The 25,696-nt window shown below is 38.1% G+C and overlaps 1 protein-coding gene across 2 annotated transcripts in view; it reads right to left on the bottom strand.

The window, feature by feature from the left end:
- The window catches only part of DNA2 (DNA replication helicase/nuclease 2), a 39,216-nt gene extending 14,882 nt beyond the window's left edge, over positions 1-24,334 (bottom strand). For both annotated transcript variants that reach the window (XR_011564600.1, XM_019954154.2), the window contains exons 1-9: positions 24,172-24,334; positions 22,401-22,586; positions 21,486-21,669; positions 19,582-19,727; positions 14,507-14,638; positions 7,257-7,476; positions 4,060-4,177; positions 2,665-2,824; positions 1,067-1,261 (exon numbers count right to left, since the gene is read on the bottom strand). Coding sequence is in view for 1 of the 2 variants with exons in the window: in XM_019954154.2 (XP_019809713.2) it covers positions 1,067-1,261; positions 2,665-2,824; positions 4,060-4,177; positions 7,257-7,476; positions 14,507-14,638; positions 19,582-19,727; positions 21,486-21,669; positions 22,401-22,586; positions 24,172-24,245 (1,415 nt within the window). In the remaining variant the exon portion in view is untranslated. The remainder of the gene's footprint in view (positions 1-1,066; positions 1,262-2,664; positions 2,825-4,059; positions 4,178-7,256; positions 7,477-14,506; positions 14,639-19,581; positions 19,728-21,485; positions 21,670-22,400; positions 22,587-24,171) is intronic.
- Positions 24,335-25,696: the final 1,362 nt, after the last annotated feature.

Genomic DNA, 25,696 nt, shown 5'->3' on the forward strand with positions numbered 1-25,696 from the left:
TCACTGTACCCACAGGGAGGATTTCTGAACAACATGCTTATCAGCACTTTGATTCTTGACTGACACCCCCACCTCCTGTTCTGACACATGTTAACACTACAGAAGACAAATCATAATAATCTAACTCTGAACCTGAAGTGAAGGAAGCAGTAACATCAGTTCAGTTCAGTCGCTCAATCGTGTCTGACTCTTTGCAACCCCATGAATCGCAGCATGCCAGGCCTCCCTGTCCATCACCAAGTATTTACTAGAGAATTTATAATTATTCTTACTAAAACAATGGCAAGCACACTGACAATTCCACTGTGTCTCAGAAGTCAGCATTAAGCGTTTACAGTCTCTCGGGCACTGCTATAATACTACACTGCAGAAGTCTGCTGGCGCACACATTTGACATATTTACTATACTTATGTAGTCTATTGAAAATGACTTCAACTTTCTTCACTTGTGATGGCACGTTGTGTTAAAGTCTAGTATTAAAGAAATAACGTTCTTAGGTCTCAAGCCACATTATTATCAAGATTCACTCTGAAAAGAAAAGAATGGGTCAAAAACAACTAAGTATTACTGAAGAAAAATACTATGCAAAATGCACAAAATTATAACTTTATAACTAACTTGTAAAAAAAAAAAAAGACCTCACAAAATACAATATTGACATGCTTTAGAGAATTTGAATCTCTATGAAAACTTACTAAAAAACTTTTAAAATACTGTAGTATTTAAAATATTCAGTAAAACTTCATTAATTTCTACTGTGTCAATATGCTAAAATTCACCTTATGATATACTCAAGTTTTTCACTCTTTTCATTGATGAAAAAGGATGTAACTTTACTAATAATTTTTAAAATAAGATTTCTTGAGGTATATTTAATCTACTAAAAATAACAATGGTTTTCTTCTTAGAAAAAAATTCATTGACAGCCATCTGGAGTTGGCATGAATATATGAAACTTCATGCCTTTAACATGGTCCTTAACCTGTATTTGTTATGAATCACAAATCTCATCCCACTGGCTAATCCACATTACTTAAGTTTTACTGTATTAAATGGACCACTTACATTTCTGAAGCAGGCATTAACCATATATGTTGGTAATTTCTTTTATTATCCTTTGATTGAGACTCCAGGGTTAACATTAGACACCAAAGGCTAAAATACTCTAAGTGTATAGGCTTGAGATGCTGGGTTTCTTCTTTTATTTTGGGCCACATGCTGGTCGGGACTGAACTGTCTTCCATCTGTTGTTCAACCGCCCTAAAGATAAAGCTCCAAGTCAGAGATGCATATAAAACATTTCACTGGCTATGAAATGAGATATTTCTAAAATAAGTACACATATGTGACAATCATCATACTTTACAACCACAGCACCCAGTTTTTTAAAAAAAGTCATTTCAGGGGCAAATATGCTATAGGATAGCATAGAAAACATGGAGAGTAAAACAAGGTGTCAAAAAAATGTGCCTGTATTATAGTCCCAAATTTCCCAAGTTCATGGTTTTTGCCATTAAGAGATCTTTTGATCCAATACAGTTGACTCTTGAACAACATGAATTGAACTCTATGGATCCACTTACACATGGATTTTTTTCAATAGTAAATAGCACTACACGATCCAAGATTGGCTGAATACAAGAATGTGGACAAACCTTGTATTCAATCCTGGCTCACCACGCAGTTGTATGTGGAGAGCCAGCTATGAGATATACTCAGATTTTCGACTGCAGAGAGGACTGGCGCCCCCAACTCCAGCATTGTTTAAGGGTCAACCGTACTTTTAAAAGTCCTTTATATGAATTTTCAGGCTGAATTAGAAGTTTGGTTCTGATTTGATCTTGTTTCCTAGTCTGAATTTGCATCTAACCACTTTCTTGCGTCCTCCAAGACTCTCACTGGCCTATGATAGTATGTACGTGTGTTAGTCACTTAATTGTGTCCAACTGTTTGTGACCTCATGGACTTGCAGCCCGCCAGGTTCCTCTGTCTCTGGGATTCTCCAGGTAAGAACACTGGAGTGGGTAGCCATTCCCTTCTCCAGGGGATCTTCCTGACCCAGGGTTCAAACCTGGGTCTCCTGCACTGCAGACAGATTCTTTACCATCTGAGCCACCAGGGAAGCTCAATGAAGGTATAAATACATATAACTGCTCATAAGACAGCTAATAAACTTGCCATATGTAGAAAAATATACAAGTATAAACAAGACAATCTACTGGATTATATCAAGACAGATCTACTGGATTATATTGTCTAAAAAAATCAATTTCCCAGTTTTGAACTACAAAAGGTTTGAAATTAAAATATCAACTAAAAAATGGAAGATTTCTTGAAATAACATTTAAGAAAAGTTACAATGCCTATACTACATCTTTAACTATATCCTATAAGTTCTACAATTATTTCATTTCCTCAGAAACTGTATGCCGCAAGATTAAAATATCCACTTTTGGAAAAAGTTTTAAAAGCATTCTATTTTTCTCCAAAGAAATAGGCTTGTTATGTAATATGAACTAACTATGCTTTTTTCTCTTTCCTATTCCCTTCGTTTTAAATAACCAAAATGAAGTCATCAATGCCAGACCAGCCAAAAATGTTAAATCATTCTGAGTTGAGTGCTTACTTAACTGGAATTAATACTTTCAGAAGACAGTGTTTACCTGCTATAGAGAGCACAGTTGCCCATCTGTGAACAGTATTTACAGGTTTGCTGTTCCTCAATTATTTGTGGCAAAGGAGCAAGCTCTGTCTTCTCTCCAGTAGATTTGTTAATACGGTGAAACAAGGAGAATGCCATCTGATTTCTTAGCCTTAATAATTCTGTGGGGGGAAAAAATGGATGGGTGTTTTCTAAGAATTAATTAAAATTTATTATATATCTTTTCCATTACATGTAAGCAAAACTTTCAGATTCAAAAACATAAAAAGGAAGGAGCAACATTCATGTATCCCACTACACCAGAATAATAACCACTGTTAACATTTTAGTATATTTCTTTCAATTCTGGTTCACTTGATTAAGTTTTTAACGTTTTTAAACAACCTAGGGAAAATACAGCTATCTAGAGTGTCTCATTAGGTGCCTTTGGTGCATTAGGTATCTTTGGCCACCTAATGGGAAGAGCTGACTCATTTGAAAAGACCCTGATGCTGGGAAAGATTGAGGGCAGGAGGAGAAGGGGACGACAGAGGATAAGATGGTTGGATGGCATCACCGACTCAATGGACATGGGTTTGGGTGGATTCCAGGAGGAGTTGGTGATGGACAGGGAGGCCTGGTGTGCTGCGGTTCACGGGGTCGCAAAGAGTGAGACACGACTGAATGACTGAACTGAACTGAGTGTCTCAAATATAAGATAGGAAGTTTAAAATAAAGTTTTGTATAGGAAGGTTTTTTAAATTTTATTTTATTAAGGGATAATTGATTCATACTGTTGGGATAATTGATTCATAATGTTGTGCTAATTTCCACTGTACAGCAAAATGATTCAGTTATACATATATATTTTTTTTCATACTCTTTTCCATTATGGTTTATCACAGGATATCAAATATAGTTCCCTGTGCTATTCAATAGGACCTTATTGTTTATCCATCGTATACATAACAGTTTGCATCTGCTAATCCCAAACTAAATGTCCATTGACAGAGGAATGGATAAAGATGTGGTACATATAAACAACAAAATACTACTCAGCCATAAAAAAGAATTAAATAATGCCATTTGCAGCAACATGGACCCAGAGATTATCATACTAAGTGAAGTAAGTCAGAAAGACAAATACCATATGATATCACTTATATGTGGAATCTAAAATATGACACAAAAAAAACTTATATAATAAAAAAGTTAATAATGTTTTCAATTATATAGTACACTGTCAAAATTCTTTTTTTTTTGAAAAGTACCACAACTTATAAATTACAAAATGTTTTAGGCCTAGCAAGCACAGTGATTGATTGTCAGGTATAAATGTGTGTCAGCAAAAGTTAAAGGGAAAAAACAATGAAAAAACAAAACCCTGAGAAATAAAATTGAAAGAAAACAGCTTAACCTCTTTTATCAAGATGTTTGGCAGGCACAGGGTACATCTGGCCAGTCTTTAGGTAGAGGAGCAGGCCGGCCTCTGGGTCAGCCCTCCTCTCTTGGCTTAGCAGTGTATACAGAACAAGCTGTGAAAACAAAGTACATTTTGTCAAGTAAAACTTTAATATTTTTCTATATTTCCATATATGTTTTACAGTCAATATATATTAAAAATTTTTTTTTTGGCCCTACCTCATGACCGTAGGATCCTAGTTCCCCCATCAGGGATCAAACTCAGGCCCTGGGCAGTGAAACCACAGAGTCCCACCCACTGGACCACCAGGGAATTCTGAATACATATTATAATTTCAAAATCAAAAGGTCAATTAAATTATTTCCATTTTGAAAATAACACGATCTGAATTCAGTACAGGTAATACAATAAATTCAATGCCAACTATTTAATTTCCACAAAACAAACATAGTATATATTTCTCACTTTACAGACAAAAATAAATATTTAGAATTTTTCTTAGATAGTAAATGTTTAGGTTTCCAATAAACGTATGAGAGAAATTAAGAGATGTTTTACATTTTGAAGTTAACAGTCATTAGACACTATTTTCCCTGTTTAAAATAAGTAAGTGAATTAAACACTATAAAATGCATATTATTTATGTCATAGTAACTGTGATAACCAAACGAGACTAACTCTACAGAGTTTACTGCTTTTTCCAGAACAGAAGGTGGCATTAAGTGCATTAGGTTTATGTGGCGCTCTTCAGAGAAACCATCTAAGACAAGTTAGATGTAGTTCTTTAGTTCATGAAAACACATTAGCAGTAACATTTAAACCTATGTAACATGCTTTGGGAGGCCTTCTTACAGGCACTCTGCTTGTGTTGCCTGTTACAGCACGTGCTGTGCTTAGGTGCTCAGTTGTATCCCCATGGACTATAGCCCACCATGGACTTTGTGACCACATGGACTATAGCCCATCAGGCTCCTCTTTTCAGGGGATTCTCCAGGCAAGAATACTGGAGTGGCTTGCCATGCCCTCTTCCAGGGGATCCTCCCAACCCACGGATTGAACGCAGGTTTCCAGTAGATGAATTCTTTACCATCCGAGTCACTAGGGAAGCCCAAGAATATGGTATAGGTATCCAAAGATACAGCATAGGTAACCAAATAAAATTTTTAAAAATTAAAATGAACTCATAAATGACAAGGTTTATGAGTCTTGGGGCTGTGGACCAAGAGAGTCAATCCAAATTAATGGTCCTTCCATGTTAATTTTTCCCTACACAGGAACCGAGGCAGAAGGAAGAGGACTCTGCTTCTGGGATTTATTAAAAGGGAAAAATATCTGAATGACATTCCCTTCATATAATGATAAAAGGAAGCGGGAATGAAATTTTACAACATTATTATAGTTCAATTATATCACAGGTTTAATTCAACTATTTCACAAGTTAAATAGGTTTTTGTGAGCTGGTTTAGACATCACAGCTCCATATAATATTTTTCCTTTAGAAAATACGTTTCAAATGCCAAATTTCTAACTTAGAAATGAATTTTTAGAATATAATCCCACTTAAAAAATAAAAATCCTCCTTAAATGAAGTTAGTCTATAACATAAGCTTTTTCTGCATTACCAAAGTGGAGAAAGTCAAACCCCATAAGATGAGAAATCTATCTTTCCTCACCCACAATACCTATATATATATCAATGATTTACAATAATTCTCTGTCTGCTTGCTTCTTACACCCTGAATATGCAATATACACACCAGTATATTTGTTTGAGCCTTGTTCAAATCAATTTTCTCATTTTAAAAATACAACAAATACAACTATATTCTTAGAAGTTCTTCCTGCAACTTCTCATCTTGCAAAGATAAAAGTTCCAACTAAACAGAATTAAATACAATAATATTGTTTGTCTTGAAGGCACTTTAATTTAGAGCAGTGGCCTTAGAAAAAAGGTCTTGGAATCTAGACCACTTTAGACACTGAAATGCCTTTATATTTCTCTTCTGTTAGCATTCAAAAGTGAGTTCAATCAAACATGTCCTTAAACAAGTGAAAACTTTCAGCCTCTATTATATATAGAACACATTTCTTCAAATCTTTGACTTCCAAAACAACTTTTCTTGTATCGTGACATGATTTTCCTTTCTCAAGAGGGCTTTAATCTAACCAAGTCTTTGTTCATAATTTCAGCTATATCTGTTTTACTAAAGTGAAATATTTGAGTCTTCTAATAGGGGAAATTTAATTTTTCTACCTTTGGTATTTGTTACATAAGTAAGAATGACAAGAAAGACTTAATAAGAGAAAAATCTCTTTAATCCCTGATTATACAATTCAGTAGGCTCTTAGTTCCCCAACCATGTATTGAACTCAAGGCCCCAGCATTGAAGTGTGGGTCTTAACACTGGATCACCAGGGAAGCTTCTATCTGCTTATTTAAAAGTGTCTGCTGCTGCTGCTGCTAAGTCGCTTCAGTCATGTTCGACTCTGTGCGACCCCATAAACAGCAGCCCACCAGGCTCCCCCGTCCCTGGGATTCTCCAGGCAAGAACACTGGAGTGGGTTGCCATTTCCTCTCCAATGCATGAAAGTGAAAAGTGAAAGTGAAGTCGCTCAGTCGTGTCCAACTCTTAGCAACCCCATGGACTGCAGGCTACCAGGCTCTTCCGTCCATGAGATTTTCTAGGCAAGAGTACTGAAGGCAGGTGCCATCTAGGACATACCATAGACTGCTAATGTGGAGGTTGGCAGAGGGATCAGAAATAATTAGAAAAAAACACATAACTTTATGTTAATTATTTTGATTTGTTAACTCACTATAATTAATACAATATTTCAGGCAATTGTGAAGGCCAACAGAAGATTGTTATATTTACCAAAGAGAAGATGATTTTTAAAAAACGTGAATTTAACATAATGGTAAGATTCAGTTAGTTCTATATTTCATTTAAATAAAAATCAGTTTAATCAGATTAAAAGTCAAAAATGAAAGAATTTACACTGCTGTTTCCTAAAGAGTATCCTATGTAGATGTTACATGAAAATAATAACTCTGTGGTAAATTACATTTAGGAAACACTGGGTTAAATTAAAAATTACCTGAACTAAATCAAAATATATAAAGCAGACTACTTTTTAAACATTTAAAAAATTTAAACATATTACATATTCAGACAATTTTCTTATTATACCTGACTACGGTGTTCAATAGAATTTGATTCTTTGCCAGTTTTAAGTTCCAATGGCATTATCTTATATTTCGTTTTACATCCTCGATGTATTTTCACACCAACTGTAACATCGATTTTGCCCTTCAATCCAAACCTAGGGGACCAAATGCTTTCTTCAATATCCAGCGAGTTTGTAACTTCAATATTACATGTTGAATTACTGTTACTACCATCACTTGGCCTAAAAAAAAAAAAAAAAAACAGAAAAAAATTTAAATAGAAACATTTAATTAAAATATTTTATTTAAAAAATAATAATAAAATATTTTATTTAATTTAATTAGAACACTTTGCTCATTTCTTTTATGCTAGCATTGACTCTCTACTGCACACAGGGAATGTGAGGATGGGAACGAGTCTATAGAGCTTTATGGCAGTGATTCCCAAAGCATGCTTCCTGAATGAGTAGCATCGGCATCACCCAGGGAATCTGTCATAAATGCAAATTTTCAGGCTCCATTCCAGACCAACTTGTTCAGAAATTGTATAGGTGAGACCCAGCAATTTAACAAACTCCAAGTGATTCTGATGCACAGTCAAGTTTGAATCCTACAGTGTCTAACTCATATAATTTATATATTCTTAATATTTATCATCTGTCCATTCAGTTCATTCCTATGACAATCTTCCTAATTCAGGGCTTTATTTCCTCAGGTCAATATTATTGCAAAAAGCTCACTACTTAGATTGCTGGAGCCACTATGACAATTTGTATATTTTGATATACAATTATTACACAGATTAATATATAATGGCTTGCATGCGGTTGTACCCTAGGTAACAACAGACCTATGTCTTCATGTAATACTCCATTAAACTGAATAAGGATGAGCTGTTTTTCCTATTATCTATGCAATCTGGGGCTTGATCATCCAACACATCATCCCTACCCCACTATCCCCATGACAATCCTTGGAGAAGCTTGGGTGCTCCTATACTCATTATATCCTTTACTTAATCATTAAATGAATACACCTCTGCCACTATCAATATTTAAAACTAATATCCAATTTTTTTTAGTATTACAAAAGAGGTTCTGATTTTAATATCTTAACTGTTAAATAAGGCAAGAGCACAGGAAGGAGGGAAAAAATGAATTTATGAATGTCAAAGGAATCAGAAGAGATGAAAATAACTTTTAATGCCTCCTGTACTCTTATCTAACATTTATTCATTTTCAGAGCAGGAAATGATTCTGCAGAAATAAAGCCAGATAAGAGCAATCTTTTATTAATCCTATTTTATACTCAAAGCTGTATAAAATACTAAGTCTAATGGAATTAGATTTAGTAAAAAGGACATGAGTTTGAATAAACTCTGGGAATTGGTGATGGACAGGGAGGCCTGGCATGCTGCTGTCCACGGGGTCACAAAGAGTCGGACACGACTGAGCTATTGAACTGAACTGAATACTAAACCTAATGGAAATGAAATGGATAAATGAAAAGGATAAAGTTTCTAGTAATAAAACATTTTATATCATATAAAAATCAAGATTTAAAAAGTATAAGAATTCTGCTCTCAAAATACATGATTTAGTTGACTTGTTTTACTAATTTCATAGGTGTTTTTTTATTTGCTTGCTTTTTGGTCGTCCCATGCTGCATGTGGGATCTTAGTTCCGCGTGCCAGGGGTCAAACCCATGCTGCCTGCGGTGGGAGTAAAGACTCTTAACCACTGAATCACCAGGGAAGTCCCAAGCAACTATTTCTTAATAAATCAGAAAATATTCCAAGAAAAAGAGTTCTATCTTCAATAATTTTTTACAAACTGTTTCAGAATGCTTCAAATATAATCTCCAAGAAAACTTGTATAGTTGTGCAATCTCAGAAGAGGACAATCAACGAATTCGGGGAAGCCACAACTTTTCAGAAATTCCTTAAATATTAATCTGCTTTTTTCTCACTAGAAGTTATCTGATCATGACACACTTAAATATATGTCTCTAAAATAAAACAAACTTTATTAAATATCAAATGTCATATGCAACCCTATGGACTATAACCCACCAGGTTCCTCTGTCCATGGGATGTCCCAGGCAAGAATATTGGAGTGGGTTGTCATTTTCTTCTCCAGGAGGTCTTCCTCACCCAGGGATTGCACCCACATCTCCTGCACTGGCAGGTGGTTTCTTTACCACCCAGCCTCCTGAGAAGCCCATATATTTAATAGAAGACAGATAATGAAACTTTTAATGTTGCTATACTAAAATTTACTCCTCTAGAAAAAGAAGCAATATGGTTTTAGACTTAGATCTGTAGAACAAATGACAGTACTTTATATGTAACTACTCTCCTTTTCATCAACATAATGTTGTAAAACTCCTTTGAGAACCACCTGGCAGAGAATATAATGTCATGAAGATAAAGAAGAAAGGTTATCTCTTTAAATAGCTTTTAAGGGTCTCGTTCTCTGCTCTAACGCCTAAAGACTTTTTTTTTTTTTTAAAGACTAGCTATAAACTGCTGGGGAAATGATGCAAATTAAAGTACAGAGAAGTGCCTGCTTCATAGACAGACACATGAAACCCTATCAGAAATAACTGAAACAAAGAAGAGTCTCATACCAAGACACAGAGATCAGAATACCAAGCTGGGAATCAAGAAATTCCTTATTCTGGACTTTGCTCTACCACCGTTTTTCCCCAGAAAACCATGTCACACCACCTCACTTTCCTTACTGGAAATCTAAGGCTTAATCACAAAATCCCTTTCAGATCAAAGATGATTCGGAATCCCAAACTTTCCTAACCTTCCATGACACACTGTTTCTAAGCTACCAAATCCCTCGAGGGTCCACCCTAAGCCTCCTTTGATGAATTCTACTCTTTCCTTGTGTCCTTTTTTTTTATTACTATTATTTTTATCTGGCTTCACCGGGTCTTAGTCGTAGCACGTGGGATCTAGTTCCCTGAGGAGGGATCGAACCCAGGCCCCCTGCATTAGGAGCTCAGAGTCTTAGTCACTGGACCACCAGGGAAGTCCTCTCCCTGTGTCCTCATACATGGTTACCTCCCACAGTTCTATGCCTCTTCTGCTGCCTTCTGCAGATTGCTGTTCTCTCTCAGAAACCCCCCTCCACTTCTACGTTTTCAACTACCACCAATACACTGAGTTCTTGGAGGGCTTTAGTCTCCCTGTAACATCTAGAATGATCTGGGGCACAGATAGAGCATGTAATACATGTTTGCTGAATGAATAAGTCAATAAGACTATAAGGAAAACGGCAGCTTATTGACACTGCAAAAATGATTAGCCAAAAGAAAAAACGTGTGAACAAAATGCTAAAATAACAGTGACAGAAAAGCTAATACCTAAAGCAACCATAAAATGGATATCCACCACAATTCTAAATCTCAAGCAAATTCAAATGCCTCAAAAACAAAGGAATGACTCTAATATGGAAGGAAAGAAAGGTAGGGAGGGAAGGTAAAACAACTAGGAAGAAATAGTGAGGAACGATGAAAAGCAAAATTAAGTTTGTAATTATTACAGAAAATCAAGAGACCAAAATGACAGAAACACTACAAAACAAAGCCACGGAACCAGGAAAAGAATGACTGTTTAATAAACTGCTGCTGCTGCTAAGTCACTTCAGTCGTGTCCGACTCTGTGCGACCCCATAGACGGCAGCCCACCAGGCTCCCCCGTCCCTGGGATTCTCCAGGCAAGAACACTGGAGTGGGTTGCCATTTCCTTCTCCAATGCATGAAAGTGAAAAGTGAAAGGGAAGTCGCTCAGTCGTGTCCAACCCTTAGCAACCCCATGGACTGCAGCCTACCAAGCTCCTCCATCCATGGGATTCTCCAGGCAAGAGTACTGGCATGGGGTGCCAGTGCCTTCTCCGTGTTTGATAAACACTTAGCAGATTATCACAATGAAGACTGATGCACCAAGAGTCACCCCCTGTGCAAGACAGGAGCAATCTGCTCCAAAGAAACAAAGAACAAAGCATTTATCAATTCATTTTTAAGAACTACAAGAGGGGCATCCCTGGTGGTTCAGTGGTAAACAATTTGCCTTGCAGTGCAAGAGACACAGATTCGATCCCTGATACAGCAAGATCCCACATGCCCCAGAGTAACTAAGCCCATGTACCACAACTATTGAGCCTGTGCTCCAGTGGTTGTACTCAGCCATAAGAGAAGCCATCGCAATTTAAGGAGCCCACGCTCCACAACCAGTGAGTTGCACATGCTCTCCGCAGCAACAAAGACCCAGCACAGCCAAAAATTAAATAATAAATAAATGCTTTAAGAAAATAAAAACAGGAAACATTAACCAATTTACTCTAGCTGTTTTTTCTTTTTTTTTCAGATAAGTACCTGGTTTGTAAATTTGTGACCACATAAAAGTAAAAAATGTGATAAATACACCCAATTCAGCAAGATAAGCCTTAGTTTTTTTTTAACCACTAAGTGTTTAATTGACGTATAGTTGATTTAAAATGTGTTAAGTCTCAGATATACAAACAAAGTGATATGCATTCTTTATAAAAATATGGAATGGTTTATGTGTCATCCTTGTATAAAGTAAAGTAAAGTGAAAGTCGTTCAGTCATGTCTGACTCTTTGTGACCCCATGGACTATACAGTCCATGGAATTTTCCAGGTCAGAAGAGTGGATTTGGTAGCCTTTCCCTTCTCCAGGGGATCTTCCCAACCCAGGGATCAAACCCAGGTCTCCCACATTGCTGGTGGATTCTTTACCAGCTGAGCCACAAGGGAAGCCCCATCCTTGTATAGGGGCCATGATAATCTTCTCTGTATCATTCATATTTTCCTGTATGGTACTGCCAAAATGAACACAACAACTAAGTACTTTTTAAACACATATCAAAGTTCCTATTGACAAATTGATTGTGGTGATGGTTGCACAACTCTATGAATATACTGAAAGTCACTCAACTATAAATAATTATAATTAAATATAAATAAATAAAATCCTACTAGCAGACACAGAACATTGAAACACTGCTGGTAACCTTCTAAAATGACTTAAAAAATTCTCAAAGGATTCTAGCCATATGTAAAAGGTTGTATATTTTCCAAGTACCTTGGATAAAGCAGTCCAGTTCTGAGGTTTTAATATACAGAAATAACTGTCTCCATAAGGTCCATGCCTCAACTTGTGTACTCTCATTCCCTCTCTTCTACTCAATGACACAGCTCTAAGAATAATGTTGCCCTCTATGGAATTCCTCTCATTGGCATATAATGTGCTGTATCTCCCGTCTTTAAAACAAAAACAAAACTCTCTTAACCCCACATAAGCCTCTGGCTAACATTCCATTTCTACGTACCCTTTTATATGACAACCTGTCAATACAGTCATCTACACTCCCTGATTCCAAATTCTCTTCTACCATTCTCTCTTGACCCCACTCTCATCATGTTTTCTCCTCTAGAATCACCATTGACTTGTGTTCCCCTCATACCCTGCACCCAATCCATCACCTTGCACCAAAATCTATCACCTCTACCTTGAAAACTTGACTATACTCCAAGTGATACTCATTACTTCCACAAGTCTCACTCTGGTCTAAGCCACCACCATCTCTATTTTGGATTCCTTCAAGAACCTCCAAATTGGTCTCACAACCTCTGCCCTATCCTACAACATAGTCTTAAAAGAGCAACCAGACTGATCCTTTCAAAAGTAAATCAGATCAATATAGAAACTAGCAAAGCGAGGTAAAGGAACTTGCCTCAAGTTACACAGCAAAACTGTGGCAAAACTGGGATTCACAACCAGGCTCAGTCTGTCCTTTGAACCACAGAAAACTTGAGAAAACATGTTGGTCCAGAGAACTCACTGTCCCCAAGATTTCTGACTCAAAATCTTAAAACGAGTTCAGATCACAAAATGTCATGATATAAAATATCCAGAATATTGAGAAAAGATGAAGAATATTGATGTAAAAGGAAGTTATGACTATTTAAAGAAAAATAAAACAGTGCCTATTAAAAAAAAAAAAGAAAGAAATGATATCAAAACCCTCTGTGCAAACCCTGCAACAGCTTCCCATGGGAGCCAAATCACATCTGGCCCTGGAATCAGAATGGCAGCCAATGCCCTGCAAGGCTGCAGAGGCTCTCGGACAGCTGCTTGTCCTCTTCCACCTCACTCTGTTCCAGCCACACGGGCAGGGGTGCGTTAGCCACAGGGCTTTTGCCTGGAGTGCTCTTCATAGAAATAGCTGCACAGCTCCCTCCTTCATTTTCTTCAGGTTCCTGCTCAACATTACCTTATTAGAGGCCTTTCATGATCATTCTACGGAAATACGTCCCTTCAACTCCTTTTTCTTACCCTCCCCATTATTCTACATTACACTTATCATGATCTGGCACCTTGCTGTTCACTTGTTCAGCAATACAGAAGCACCATGAAGTCAGTAGCTTTTTTTCCTATCCACTACTGCGATCCCAGTGCCTAGATCACTACTTGGCACCCATTAGGCTTGTAATAAATATTTGCCAAACGGGCAAACAGTGGGAGGAAAAAAGGACTACCTACAAATTTATACCAATGCTACTTTAAGCAGGAAAAGAAGAAAAAGAAACCAACCAAAAGCCAAACAGTATTGAATCGCTAAACACAGTATTTAAACATAAAGTACAAATCCACGGCAATCAACATGAGACAGTCCATACATGATAGTAACACAGAGAAATACATGTGATATTAAGAAACACCCCCAAATACTTACAAACTGAAAATTTTATTAAAAAAAAACATACCTACATCCAAAAATTATAAATTTTACTAAAATGAAAATAGAATTTTCTATTTGTTAGATTATTTTTTTTGGTCCAAGAAAGATACTCAGGACTGCAATTTATAACGAAAGCAAACAAAAAGGCTAGTTTTCAGGACTTGATCTCTGTGTGTGTGCTCAGTCGCTCAGTGGTGTATGACTCTTTGCAACCCCATGGGCTACAGCCCACCAGACTCCTCTGTCCATGGAATTTTCCAGGCAAGAATACTGGAGTGGGTTGCCATTTCCTACTCCAGGGGATCTTCCCAACCCAGGGATCAAACCCAGGGATCAAACCCACATCTCTTGCGTCTCCTGCATTGGCAGGCAGATTCTTTACCACTGCGCCACCTGGTAAGTTCAACTTGACCTCTAAAAAGCTTTAATTCAACATTTTTAATAAAATCCTGGACTAAACACATAAACACTATATACACAAAAATGGGTTTCTTACAGAGAGAGCTGCATCTGAGGGAAGTCAGTTGAAGTATGTTTATGCATGAAATCTCCAGCCCATTTAGAAAATGAAGGAAGATACTCCTCTACTTCTTGTTTTATTTCATCTTGATTCAATTTTAGGCGATACCTATCAAAATAAGAAAAATTAAATATGAAAGTTTAAATATGAAAAAAGTAAACAAGGACAAAAACATTCATATAAGCAACCCAAGCACCCATCAACGACAAAAAGTCAATTAAATGTGATACAATGGAATGCTATTTAGCCTTGGATAGGAAAGAAATTCTGATACATGTTACAACATATATGAAACTTGCCATTATCCTGAATAAGCCAATAACAAAAAATACTGCATGACCACTTAACGTGAGGTACCTGTACTAGTCAAATTCATAGAGACAGAAAGGATGGTGACTGCCAGGGACTGGGGGAAGTGAGGAGTTGTTCAATGGATATAAGGTTTCAGTTTGGAAAGACAAAAAAGTTCTGGATGTGGATGATGGTAACGTTTACACAACGTCAATGTACTAATGACACTGAACTCTACCCTTAAAAGTGGTTAAGACTGTGATTTGGGGGATTTCCCTGGTGGTCCAGCGGTAAGACTCTGTGCTTCCACTGCAGGGGAACTAAGATCCTGCATGCCACATGGCCAAAAGTAAAAAATAAAAGATTATGATTTTTTAATGCTATGTGTATTTTACCACATACACACAAAAAATCCAAGTAACAGTGACATGACATCAAATTTTATATTTGCTCCAACTCCTCCCATCTCAGGTCTAATAGGGCCCAGTTACACTTCAAGGGTAAAAAAATAAACCATAATTGTTGGTCCTGAAGCCCAGCAATGGAAAGTAGAAATGTAAAAGAGGAAAAAAGGCCATAGGAACAGAAATGGAACATCAGCCTTGCTAGGTCAAAGGACAATCTGTAGGACTATTAACTTCTTGGGTCAAAAGTCAGGAAAGACTAACAGAATCTAGTCTCAGTTTTTCAGGGTGCCTGCAAGGTCAAAACTGTGTCATAATAATTCTACAACATTATTTGCCTTTTTGCTCTTATTCTCTCCTGAGTACACAGTGGAGATTTCTGAGTCCACATACACACACACAATATAGCAATATAGAGAATGCAGAAACAGATATAAGAAACTAGGTGTCTAGTATTAAGTTATAAAATTAAAGCATTTGCCAAAATGTAAAACAATGTCACTTGTCTCATTACATTTTTTTCAAAAATAGTTATTTTTCATTAAACTTATTTATGTTAATGTGGAATGGGCTGTTATTATTTTAAATTAATCAATAAATATTTAAAAACTGCATCAGCTTTCATTTCTAATACAGTAATTATCTACAGATATAACCCTAGTAAACAAAAGCTCTTAGGGTCCTCAATAATACTTTAGTGTTAACAAGGTCCTGAGAGCAAAAAGTTCTGAGAATTGCTATCACCTTCCGTGATGGTTCTCCCAGCTCCATCTTTATATTTAAGCATCACAACCTTAATAACTACTCTAGAATATCAACAGCACACGTGTTTCTGTGTCAGATCACACTTAGGTTTGAATCCTAATTCTTTATTTACACATCTTTACTAAATGTATAACTTTCAGCCAGTCACTGTTTCTCTCTTTTTTAAAATAATTTATTGATTTTTGGCTGTGCTGGATCTCTGCTGCTGTGCCAGCTTTTCTCTAGCTGCAGCAAGCGGGGGCTGCTATCCAGCTGCAGTGTGCAGGCTTCTCTTTGTGGTGGCTTCTCATGCTGCAGAGCACGGGCTCCAGGGCGCACAGGCTTCAGCAGCTGCGGCACAAGGGCTCAGGAGTTGCGCATCCCAGACTCTAGAGTGCAAGCTCAATAGCTGTGGTACACAGGCTCAGCTGCACTGCAGCACGTCTGCCCAGACCAGGGATCAAACCTGCGTCTCCTGCGCTGGCAAGTGGATTCTTTACCAATGAGCCACCAGGGAAGCCCTGAGCCACTCATTGTTAACCAAGCCTCAGTTTCTTCATCTATAAGGTGAGATGATAACTACCACACAAATTGGTTTGAGGATCAAGTAAAACAGCCTATGTAAAGTACTTGGCATATGACAAGAATTCAACAAGACATGAAAATGATAACAGTGAATACTCACATAGCACTGACTCTAGGCCAGGCACTATTCTAGGTGCTTTACATGAACACCTTCAACCCTCGTTCTCTCTCTATGAGATACTACTATCGTCATCCCTTTTTAGAACTGAGGAAACTGAAGCTCAGCAGTTACTTCCAAAGGACACACAGCTCCAGCTTGGGAATTTAAGTTCTTAACCCTCATGCTCCCTCTACACTGTGTTTCGGGACTTCCCTCATAGCTCAGTTGGTAAAGAATCCACCTGCAGTGCAGGAGACCCCGGTTCGATTCCTGGGTCAGGAAGACCCGCTGGAGAAGGGATAGGCTACCCACTCCAGTATTCTTGGGCTTCCCTTGCAGCTCAGCTGGTAAAGAATCTGCCACAATGCGGGAGACCTGGTTCGATCCCTGGGTTGGGAAGATCCTCTGGAGAAGGGAAAGGCTACCCACTCCAGTATTCTGGCCTGAAGAATTCCATGGACCATACAGTCCATGGGGTCCCAAAGAGTCGGACACAAATGAGCGACTTTCATTTTCACACTGTGTTTTAATAATTTATTGGCATTATTTTCTCCCTGCAGCCCTGAGTTCACCTGGGTACTAGCATAACCACTGATACTCTGCAAATTCCTTTCAAAAGACAAACCTTACCATTTTCTCACCTTCTAAAGAAAGCACCATAACATATCCATCAAACTCTGAGACTCCAGAACACTGCAAATTTACCATATAACTCTGCAACATTTCTGCTATCAAATTTAATAAGCTCCCTCTTTCCTAGGTTTCTGCTAACTCTGGCTTACCAGAACTAACAGAGCAGAGCCCTATCAGTCCTCTAGGAGAGCCAGTTCAGCAGGAAAGACAGAATTAGCAACCCTAGCTCTGCCAAGATAGCTTGGCCTAAGCACAAAACCAACTTCAGGTTGAAGGCAAAACTGAAATATCTCAAACCAGGGAGCAATTGCTAACACCAAGGTGCCCGCAAAGTGCCCCATATGACCTAGAGAAACACAATCAGCCCACACAAGGCAAAAGCTATTTGTTTGAAAATGGCTGCTTAAAATCTGGCACCTTCCAGTGGATAAAAGATGATATAGGTGAGGATGTGGGGGAAACAAGGACCAATAGATTGTCTACAGAAATGCAAAATGAATTTTGAAATATACAGACATATTAAACCTTTATCATACCTTAAATTAATACAATATTATATGTTAATGACATCCCAATGGGCTTCCCTGGTGGCTCAGATGGTAAAGAATCTGTCCGCAATGAAGGCGACCCAGGTTCAATCCCTGAAGCTGGAAAGATGCCCTGGAGAAAGAAATGGCAATCCACTCCAGTATTCTTGCCTGGAGAATTCCATGGACAGAGGAGCCTGGCAGGTTACAGTCCATGGGGTCACAAAGAGTCAGACCCGACTGAGCAACTAACACACACTTTCTGACATCTCGATAAAACAGGAAAAAATGAAAGAAAGAAACAGGACAAGGTCTATGTAGACCAATCTGACAGTATATATAAAAACTTTAAATGTACCCAGACCAGGGGACTTCCCTAGCGGTCCAACAGCTAAGACACCCCATGTAAGGGGTCCAGATTTATTCCCTGGTGAGGGAACTAGATCCCACATGCCACAGTTAAAGATCCTGCATGATACTACTAAGACCTGGCACAGCCAAATAAATTAATAGACAAATATTTTCTTAAAAAATGTTCTCAAAAAAAAAAAAAAAATGTTCTCAGACTGGATCCTGTCCTAGAGAGGAAAAAAACACTTCAAAGAACATTATTGGACAAAATTGATTGAACCCACCACATCCACTGCAGCGGAAGGTGAATTCTAAACCACTGGACCATCAGGGAAGTCCTCTTTAAAACATTTTTAAGACAATAGGTTGGGGCTTCCCTGGTGGTCCACTGGCTGAGAATCTGCCTTGCAGTGCAATGGTTTGACCCCTGGTCGGGGAAGATCCCACATGCTACAGAGCGACAAAGCCTGTGCACCACTACTGAGCGCAAGCTCCGGAGCCCATGAGCTGCAACAACTGAGCCCAAGCACTGCAACTACTGAAGCCTGCACGCCAACAAGAGCCTGTGCTCCACAAGAGAAAAGCCACCACGATGAGAAGCCCGTGAACCGCAATGAAGAGCAGCCCCCAGTCACTGCAACTAGAGAAAGCCCAAGTGCAGCAACGAAGAGCCACGCCACCACAGCCAAAATATAAAGAAATCTTTTTAAAAGAGACAATAGGTTGTACGTATTAGTAAATTGGTATGGAATTACGGAACACGTTTTTCCTATTTAAACAATGAAATAAATAGAAATACAATCAGGAGAAGTAGGTTTATGTCAACTAGTCTGGAAAGCAAAATCAGCACTCATAAAAACACTTCTGTGAAAAAAAGATGAACTGCAATAAAAGTGAAGGAGAAAACAAAGACAGAATATGCCAGTCCCTCTGCAGGTAGTCACTCATAAGATGCCAATGATTAGCCATTTGTGGGTTTCCATACATTATCTCCATTGTCACAGAAAGTCTGCAAAACAGGTATTATCACCCTTTTCAGAATCTTTCAGTAACTTGTTCAGTCATAAACCTGGCAAAGCTAGAATCTGAAAGGAGGTCCATCTGATATTCAACCCCAGACAATTTTCAGGCTGTCACAATGTTTCTAGAAGTAAAACAAAAAGTTCCCATTCTCTGAGTGCAGCTATGGGGCCTATTGTGCATACAGAGAAAATTTAGATATTTTTGGCCAAAGAATTCCTGTTCTGCAATTTCAGAAGCTCTTCACAGAATTGTGGCAGGATACGACAACCCTGAAATCTGCATTCTAGTATTATACTGACATATTTAATAGTCTAAGAGCCAAATATCTTACAGATGCCAGGGAAGAAGTTACATAACAAAACTGTATCTAGAGTTCCTCTCCTAACTACTTACATTTCCTTCAGATGCCTTATTTCTTGAATAGTTTGAGAAGCAAGTTCTTGTAGCTTTTCTGGGGCAAAACTATCACTTACTGCTTTTTGAAATACTTCATGAAGAACAGTACCAATCAGCATTTGGCGTGTGGCTGGATCAGAGCTCTATCAAAAAAAAAGTCATACAAACATTTTATTTCACAACATATCAATGGACATGATCCTATATTTATTACCTAACGTATTGAACTAGCATAGCCAAAGCACACTGGTGAGACAAATGCCAAAATATTAAATAATTCTTTTCTGGTGAGTGAAATTATAGGTGGCTTTCACTTTCTTCAATTTAGAATTACCTGAATTATTTTATGAGTAAGATATTTTTCAAATCACTGTATTTCCATTTTGAAAGAATTAAAAATAACCTATATGGAAAAAGTTCAATATATTCTAATATTAATATTTAACATAATTTGCCTCTAATTTCACTTTATAATAAACCCACATAGAATAGTTAATAAAGACATAGCTTATAAACTCATGTGAGTAAAATACTCAAACACAAAATAAACTCAGAGCAGAGATTTTTTTTTTGGTGGCACTGCCCGGCTGTGGGATCCTAGTTCCCCAATCCGGGGCTGAACCCAGGCCCCAGCAGTGTCCTAACCATTGGATCACCAGGGAATTCCCTACAGCAGAGATTTTGACAAGCTCTTGACACTCAAAAACTATTTTTCAATGAACTCTTTTATTAGCCTGGATCTTCCCCTTGAAACTATCAAAAAACAAGATTAAGTTCACCAAAACACCCATCAGTAATTTTAAAATTAACTTACAGAGGAATTCCCTGTCCTAATTTTTTAAGTTCTATGTGAGTCTAAAATTATTTCAAAATAAAGTTTTAAAAGATTAAGGTATTCAGGTCTGCTTTGTAATATGCAGTTAAAACAGAAATTAATAGTAACCACCCCCCCAACAGCTGAAGAAAACAACCAATTAAAAAAAAAAAAACTACAAATAAGTGATAACTAAGACTATTAGAAAATCTACTTAGGTATTTTTCCTTCTTTTTCTCTTTTTGTTTAGCTGTATTTTATTTTCTATATACATACAAACTGTATAAAGAATACCCTAAGAGAAAGAAAAAACTTAACAATTAAAAACCCAAGTTCTTCAAAAAATAATGGCATTGAAAGGGAGTGGGTGACAAGCAGAATATAGATTAAATAAACTATGAGATACATCAACCAAATACAATACAAAGATCTCATTTGCATACTGATGCTAACAAACTGAATAAAAACATTTTTGACAAAAGACATTAAGAGATAAACTGAGAATTAGATTAACTTAAGGAATTACTGGTAATTTTATCAGGTATGATAAAGATATTGTACTTATATGTTTTTTAAATCCTCAGCTTTAATTTGCAAAGTAGTTTTAAGTTGCAAAATACAGTCTTTAAGAACAACAAAATGGGTACATGGGAGTTTATAATAACCATCTCTTTTTGTATGTTTGAAAATTTCCATTATAATATCTTTAAAAGAGACTGTCATATTTACTTTCACTGAGAATCACATGAAGCCAAGTTTGGAAATACCCAGATGTATTAAATTAAAAATTTTATCACTTAAATTATTTATCTTATATTAGAATTGCTTATTTTATTAAATGTTAAATAAGATTCAAAGGATTCTTAGGGTACTGGCCTTGACTCCTAGCCTCGCCATCTACTAGCTACAGTAACTCTGGACAAGTCACTTAACTTCTCTGAGCCTGATGTTCCTTGTCTGTAAAATGTAAAATGCAGCTGATTAATACCATCTACTCACAAGATTTTAGGAGGATTAAGTAAGAGTGTAAAAGTGCTCTGTAAACTCTTAAGACCCTGTAGAAACATTGGCTGTTAATATTATTCACCCTGAATGTTTCACTCAGAACAGCTCTTCTCATGCATCGAATACTACTGGCTATGCTTGTGCCAGAAATCAGCATGTCGGGATATAGAATCAAATATCCAAAATCTTCATCTATTATCCAAGTATTGGATATGCAGTCTCCTTCCAAATGAATGATGTCCCCTGGCTCTACTGGTACAGAGCACCTAAAAATAAGGTACACAAAATTTAGATTCCTACATTTAAACATGTTAAGGGGCTTTAAAAATAAACGAGTATTTTATGTAAAGAAATAATTTCTAAATTTTGGGGTCTTGCATCACCTACTGCAAAAACTATCAAATCATTAATAGTGTAACATATAGCTCCAAGTATCAATGAGGTTGTTATAATAATAATTCTCTCATTCTTAATGATTCTCTCATTCTGTAAAACTTATGTCTACAGCTTCTGTAAGTCCTGAGGCATGATGCCAAACCCAATATACCAAGAACAAAATCATATTTATCTAGTTCAAACCATCAAAGTTGCAACCTAGACAAAGTCAGACCTTCATCTCTGCATCTCCCCCTCACCCCTCACATACCATACATTGCTCGAGTAGCGAAATTCAGAGTCTAAGGATGTTCTTATGACTAATTTTGCCCTTAGTGAGAACTAAATGAGTTTTTAAGCTGCAATCCCAGAAAGTACTGGGAAATAGGAAGTAGTAATGTAGTAAGTCCCCTTGTACTTGATTTTCAAATGACAATGAAAATCAAGTTTTGGAATAAGGGACCTGAGATGCACAATTTTTGCAGATTTAATCTGAGTTCATATCTATTCTCTTTATTAACAATTAAATTATTGCAACATCCACACAAGCCCACATGTTAGTTTTTAAGACAGTACCATTAAGCTTCTGCCACATCATTGCTCAAAGTCACACAAAAATTACCAGTCATTCCTAAGGATACACAGTTCTTTATATTCTAGCGACTGGGAAGCAGTGATGATTAGGTGCTTTTCATGGTTTCCTTCTTCACTCTGTACAATATCGACTGCTAATACCAGGTACCGGTTATCCATTCCTCTGCTCAGAACTATCTTAGAAAAGGAAGCTTCCACCTTCTTCTTCTGAAATCTAAAGCATAACACATACAAAACCACTGTAGCACAAGCATGAAATTAGAAGCCATCCAATCTCCTTTATCCACAAACCTTCTAGGTTTCTTCTGGAAAGCTTATCACAATGATCACTGGCGAAAAGAGGTAAAAATTAAGAGAGCAAGGGCATAGCAGAATTCCTATTACAGAAAAAAACAAACAAAAAAACAACTTCCCAGAAAGTGAAGTCGCTCCGTTGTGTCGGACTCTCTGAGACCCTATGGACTGTAGCCTACCAGGTTCCTCCATCCACGGGATCTTCCAGGCAAGAATACTACAGTAGGTTGCCATTTCCTTTTCCAGGGGATTTTCCCGACCCAGGGATGGAACCCAGGTCTCCAGCATTACAGGCAGATGCTTTACCTTCTGAGCCACCGGGGAAGCCCCACTTCCCAGAAGGAATGCCATTTAAAACGTTCATGATACGAGTTTTTCAAAATATAAGCTCTATGAGGAGTTCTTTGGGACATCTATGATTATGAGGGCTAATGATAAATTGAAAAATTTTAAACAACAAATTCCTACCACTGGTGCAAGCCTTCCCAAAGTACAAGTAAAAGGAAATGTCTACGACACTATCCTTTTGAACATAAAAGATGTCTGTTATGGGAAAATGTAGTATGGGCGGTTTGTTGCAAGTCCTACAGTGAATTTCATTATTATATTAACATTTCAATTAGGCGAGTACTTAGACATTTAGTCCAACCTACTATTTAATGCAGGAAATCCTATAAAATTCCACTGGGGATCAACTAGCTCATGCTTTGTAGAGAAAGCAAGCTTAATACCTGTCACATTAACCATTCTTCATAGAATAACTCAGAAATTTCTTATTTCTAATGGGAAAGTCAATTTCACAATTATCTTGTAACCGCTTCATTCACCTACCCCACGTACCCACGGGCCATGAATTTCCCAAAATCAGCTGGGACGCTTTAAGGATCTCCCAAAAGGTATTGCTGATCAAAACCCAAAGCGCAAAGATCCGTCAACAATAATTAGCCTCATTATCATTACTACGATGGACGTGAGTCTCAGTGAACTCAGGGAGTTGGTATTGGACAGGGAGGCCTGGCATGCTGCGATTCATGGGGTCGCAAAGAGTCGGACACGACTGAGCTTCTGATCTGATCTGATCATTACTACTGACAGAAAGTCTACACTATGCTTGCGGGTCAAGTTTCCCCAATCATTTAAGCCGACTTGAGAGTACAGACTTCTCCCTGGATAACTTTCTTCACCTAAACTTCAAGAAAAGGACCTAGCAGTTGCAATTTCCTTTCCTGAAGACATGTAAGGTGGCTGAGACTCCCCAAATTCAGGAAAGAGGTTAAGAATGAACCTCTGGAGGAAGAAAAGTATTCAAGCTCTGGCTCGGGCTTGGCCCCAGAGAGAAGCTGCGAAGCGGACCCCAGCTCCGGAAGTTCGTCGGGAACTCCGGGACGTGAGCTTGGTCACTGTGCTCGGAGCCCGGGTCCGCGGAGGCGTGGATGCAGCCTCTTCCGCTCCTTTCTTTTCAAATCTCCCGCTATACTCCCAGGCCCACCCCCCGCTCCGCTCACAGCTCCGCTGGCGGCTCAGCCTCCTGCCAGAAACTCTTCTCCATTAGCAGCTCCAGTTCGTCCACTAGCTCCATTCTGGCCGCCGAGATCGCAAACCACCGCCGGGTAAAATCAGGGGAACCCCGGGGCAACAACAGTGGCGGGGAAAAGGAGCGCGAGTCCACGAGGTGCCGTGCGCATGCGCTGACCAGCAGCGGTCCGAAGAGACATGCGCAGGCAGCTCCTCCAGCGCCAGGTGAGCCTCTCGTGGAGAGTGGCACCTGGGGAACCAAGAACTGGAAGGCGCCTTTGCTCCTTTGCCTTAGGGTTTGGAAAACTGGGAGTCTTCGTAATCTGGCCCATTCTAAATACTTCCGCCCTTTCTCTAGACTCGCAGACCCGTGTGTCCAACACAGGCACTTAGAATGAATGAACTATTTGCTGTTGTCCAAACTCAGGCTTCCCTTGTTTGAATCTGGAAATTTTCACTCTTTGGAAAAAAAAAAAAAAAAACACCTCTCCTCCTTTTTTTTTTTTCTGAAAAACTCAGTTGAGAAAATTCAAACTGTCAGATGAGAACTTCCTCATCGTGCCATGGCTATATCTATCTGTTCCCTGTTTTATAACCTTTTTCCATTTTTTTCAGTAATGCCTCCTATTCGTGGACAGTCCCTCCACTTGTACAGTGGGATCCCAAGCACTCTTACATTGTGTGTATGTGTGTGTGTGTGTATGTGATCCTAAGCACTTTTACATTGTGTGTGTGTAGCAGATCCCAAGCACGCTTACATTGTGTGTGTGTGTGTGTGTGTGTATGTGATCCTAAGCACTCTTACATTGTGTGTGTGTAGGAGATCCCAAGCACTCTTACATTGTGTGTGTGTGTGTGTGTGTGTGTTCAGTCATGTCCAACTCGTTGTGACACCGTGGACTGTAGCCTACCAGGTTCCTCTTGTCCGTGGAATTCAGGCAAAAATACTAGAGTGGATTGCCATTTTCCTCCTCCAGGGTATCTTCCAGCCTAGGTATCAAACCCCTGTCTCTTGAGTCTACTGCATTGGTATGCAGGTTCTTTACCGCTAGAGCCACCTTACATTCTCTAGGGCATTCTCTTCTGTTATCAGTTTGGCCCTCATTATCAGATAGCTCCCAGGCTTGTAATGTGACCCAGCACCTCCCATCCTGAAAATGTTACCTTGATGGAACTTACTCTCTTAGCCACCTTCCTGAGGAAACCTGCTTTAAAGAATTTTTTATCAAGCCTATATCTAATTTCAACTCCTATTCACTTTTCTTTTACTTTTATTTTTTAATTTTTGAATTAAAAATCCATTTCTTTGCATACACAATTAAAAACCACCTTTAGCAGATGAATGGATAAGAAAGCTGTGGTACATATACACAATAGAGTATTACTCAGCCATTAAAAAGAATACATTTGAATTAGTTCTAATGAGGTGGATGAAACTGGAGCCTATTATACAGAGTGAAGTAAGCCAGAAAGAAAAACACCAATACAGTATACTAAGGCATATATATGGAATTT

Source organism: Bos indicus, chromosome 28, assembly GCF_029378745.1.
Source record: "Bos indicus isolate NIAB-ARS_2022 breed Sahiwal x Tharparkar chromosome 28, NIAB-ARS_B.indTharparkar_mat_pri_1.0, whole genome shotgun sequence".
In the NCBI taxonomy this organism is placed as follows: Eukaryota; Metazoa; Chordata; class Mammalia; order Artiodactyla; family Bovidae; genus Bos; species Bos indicus.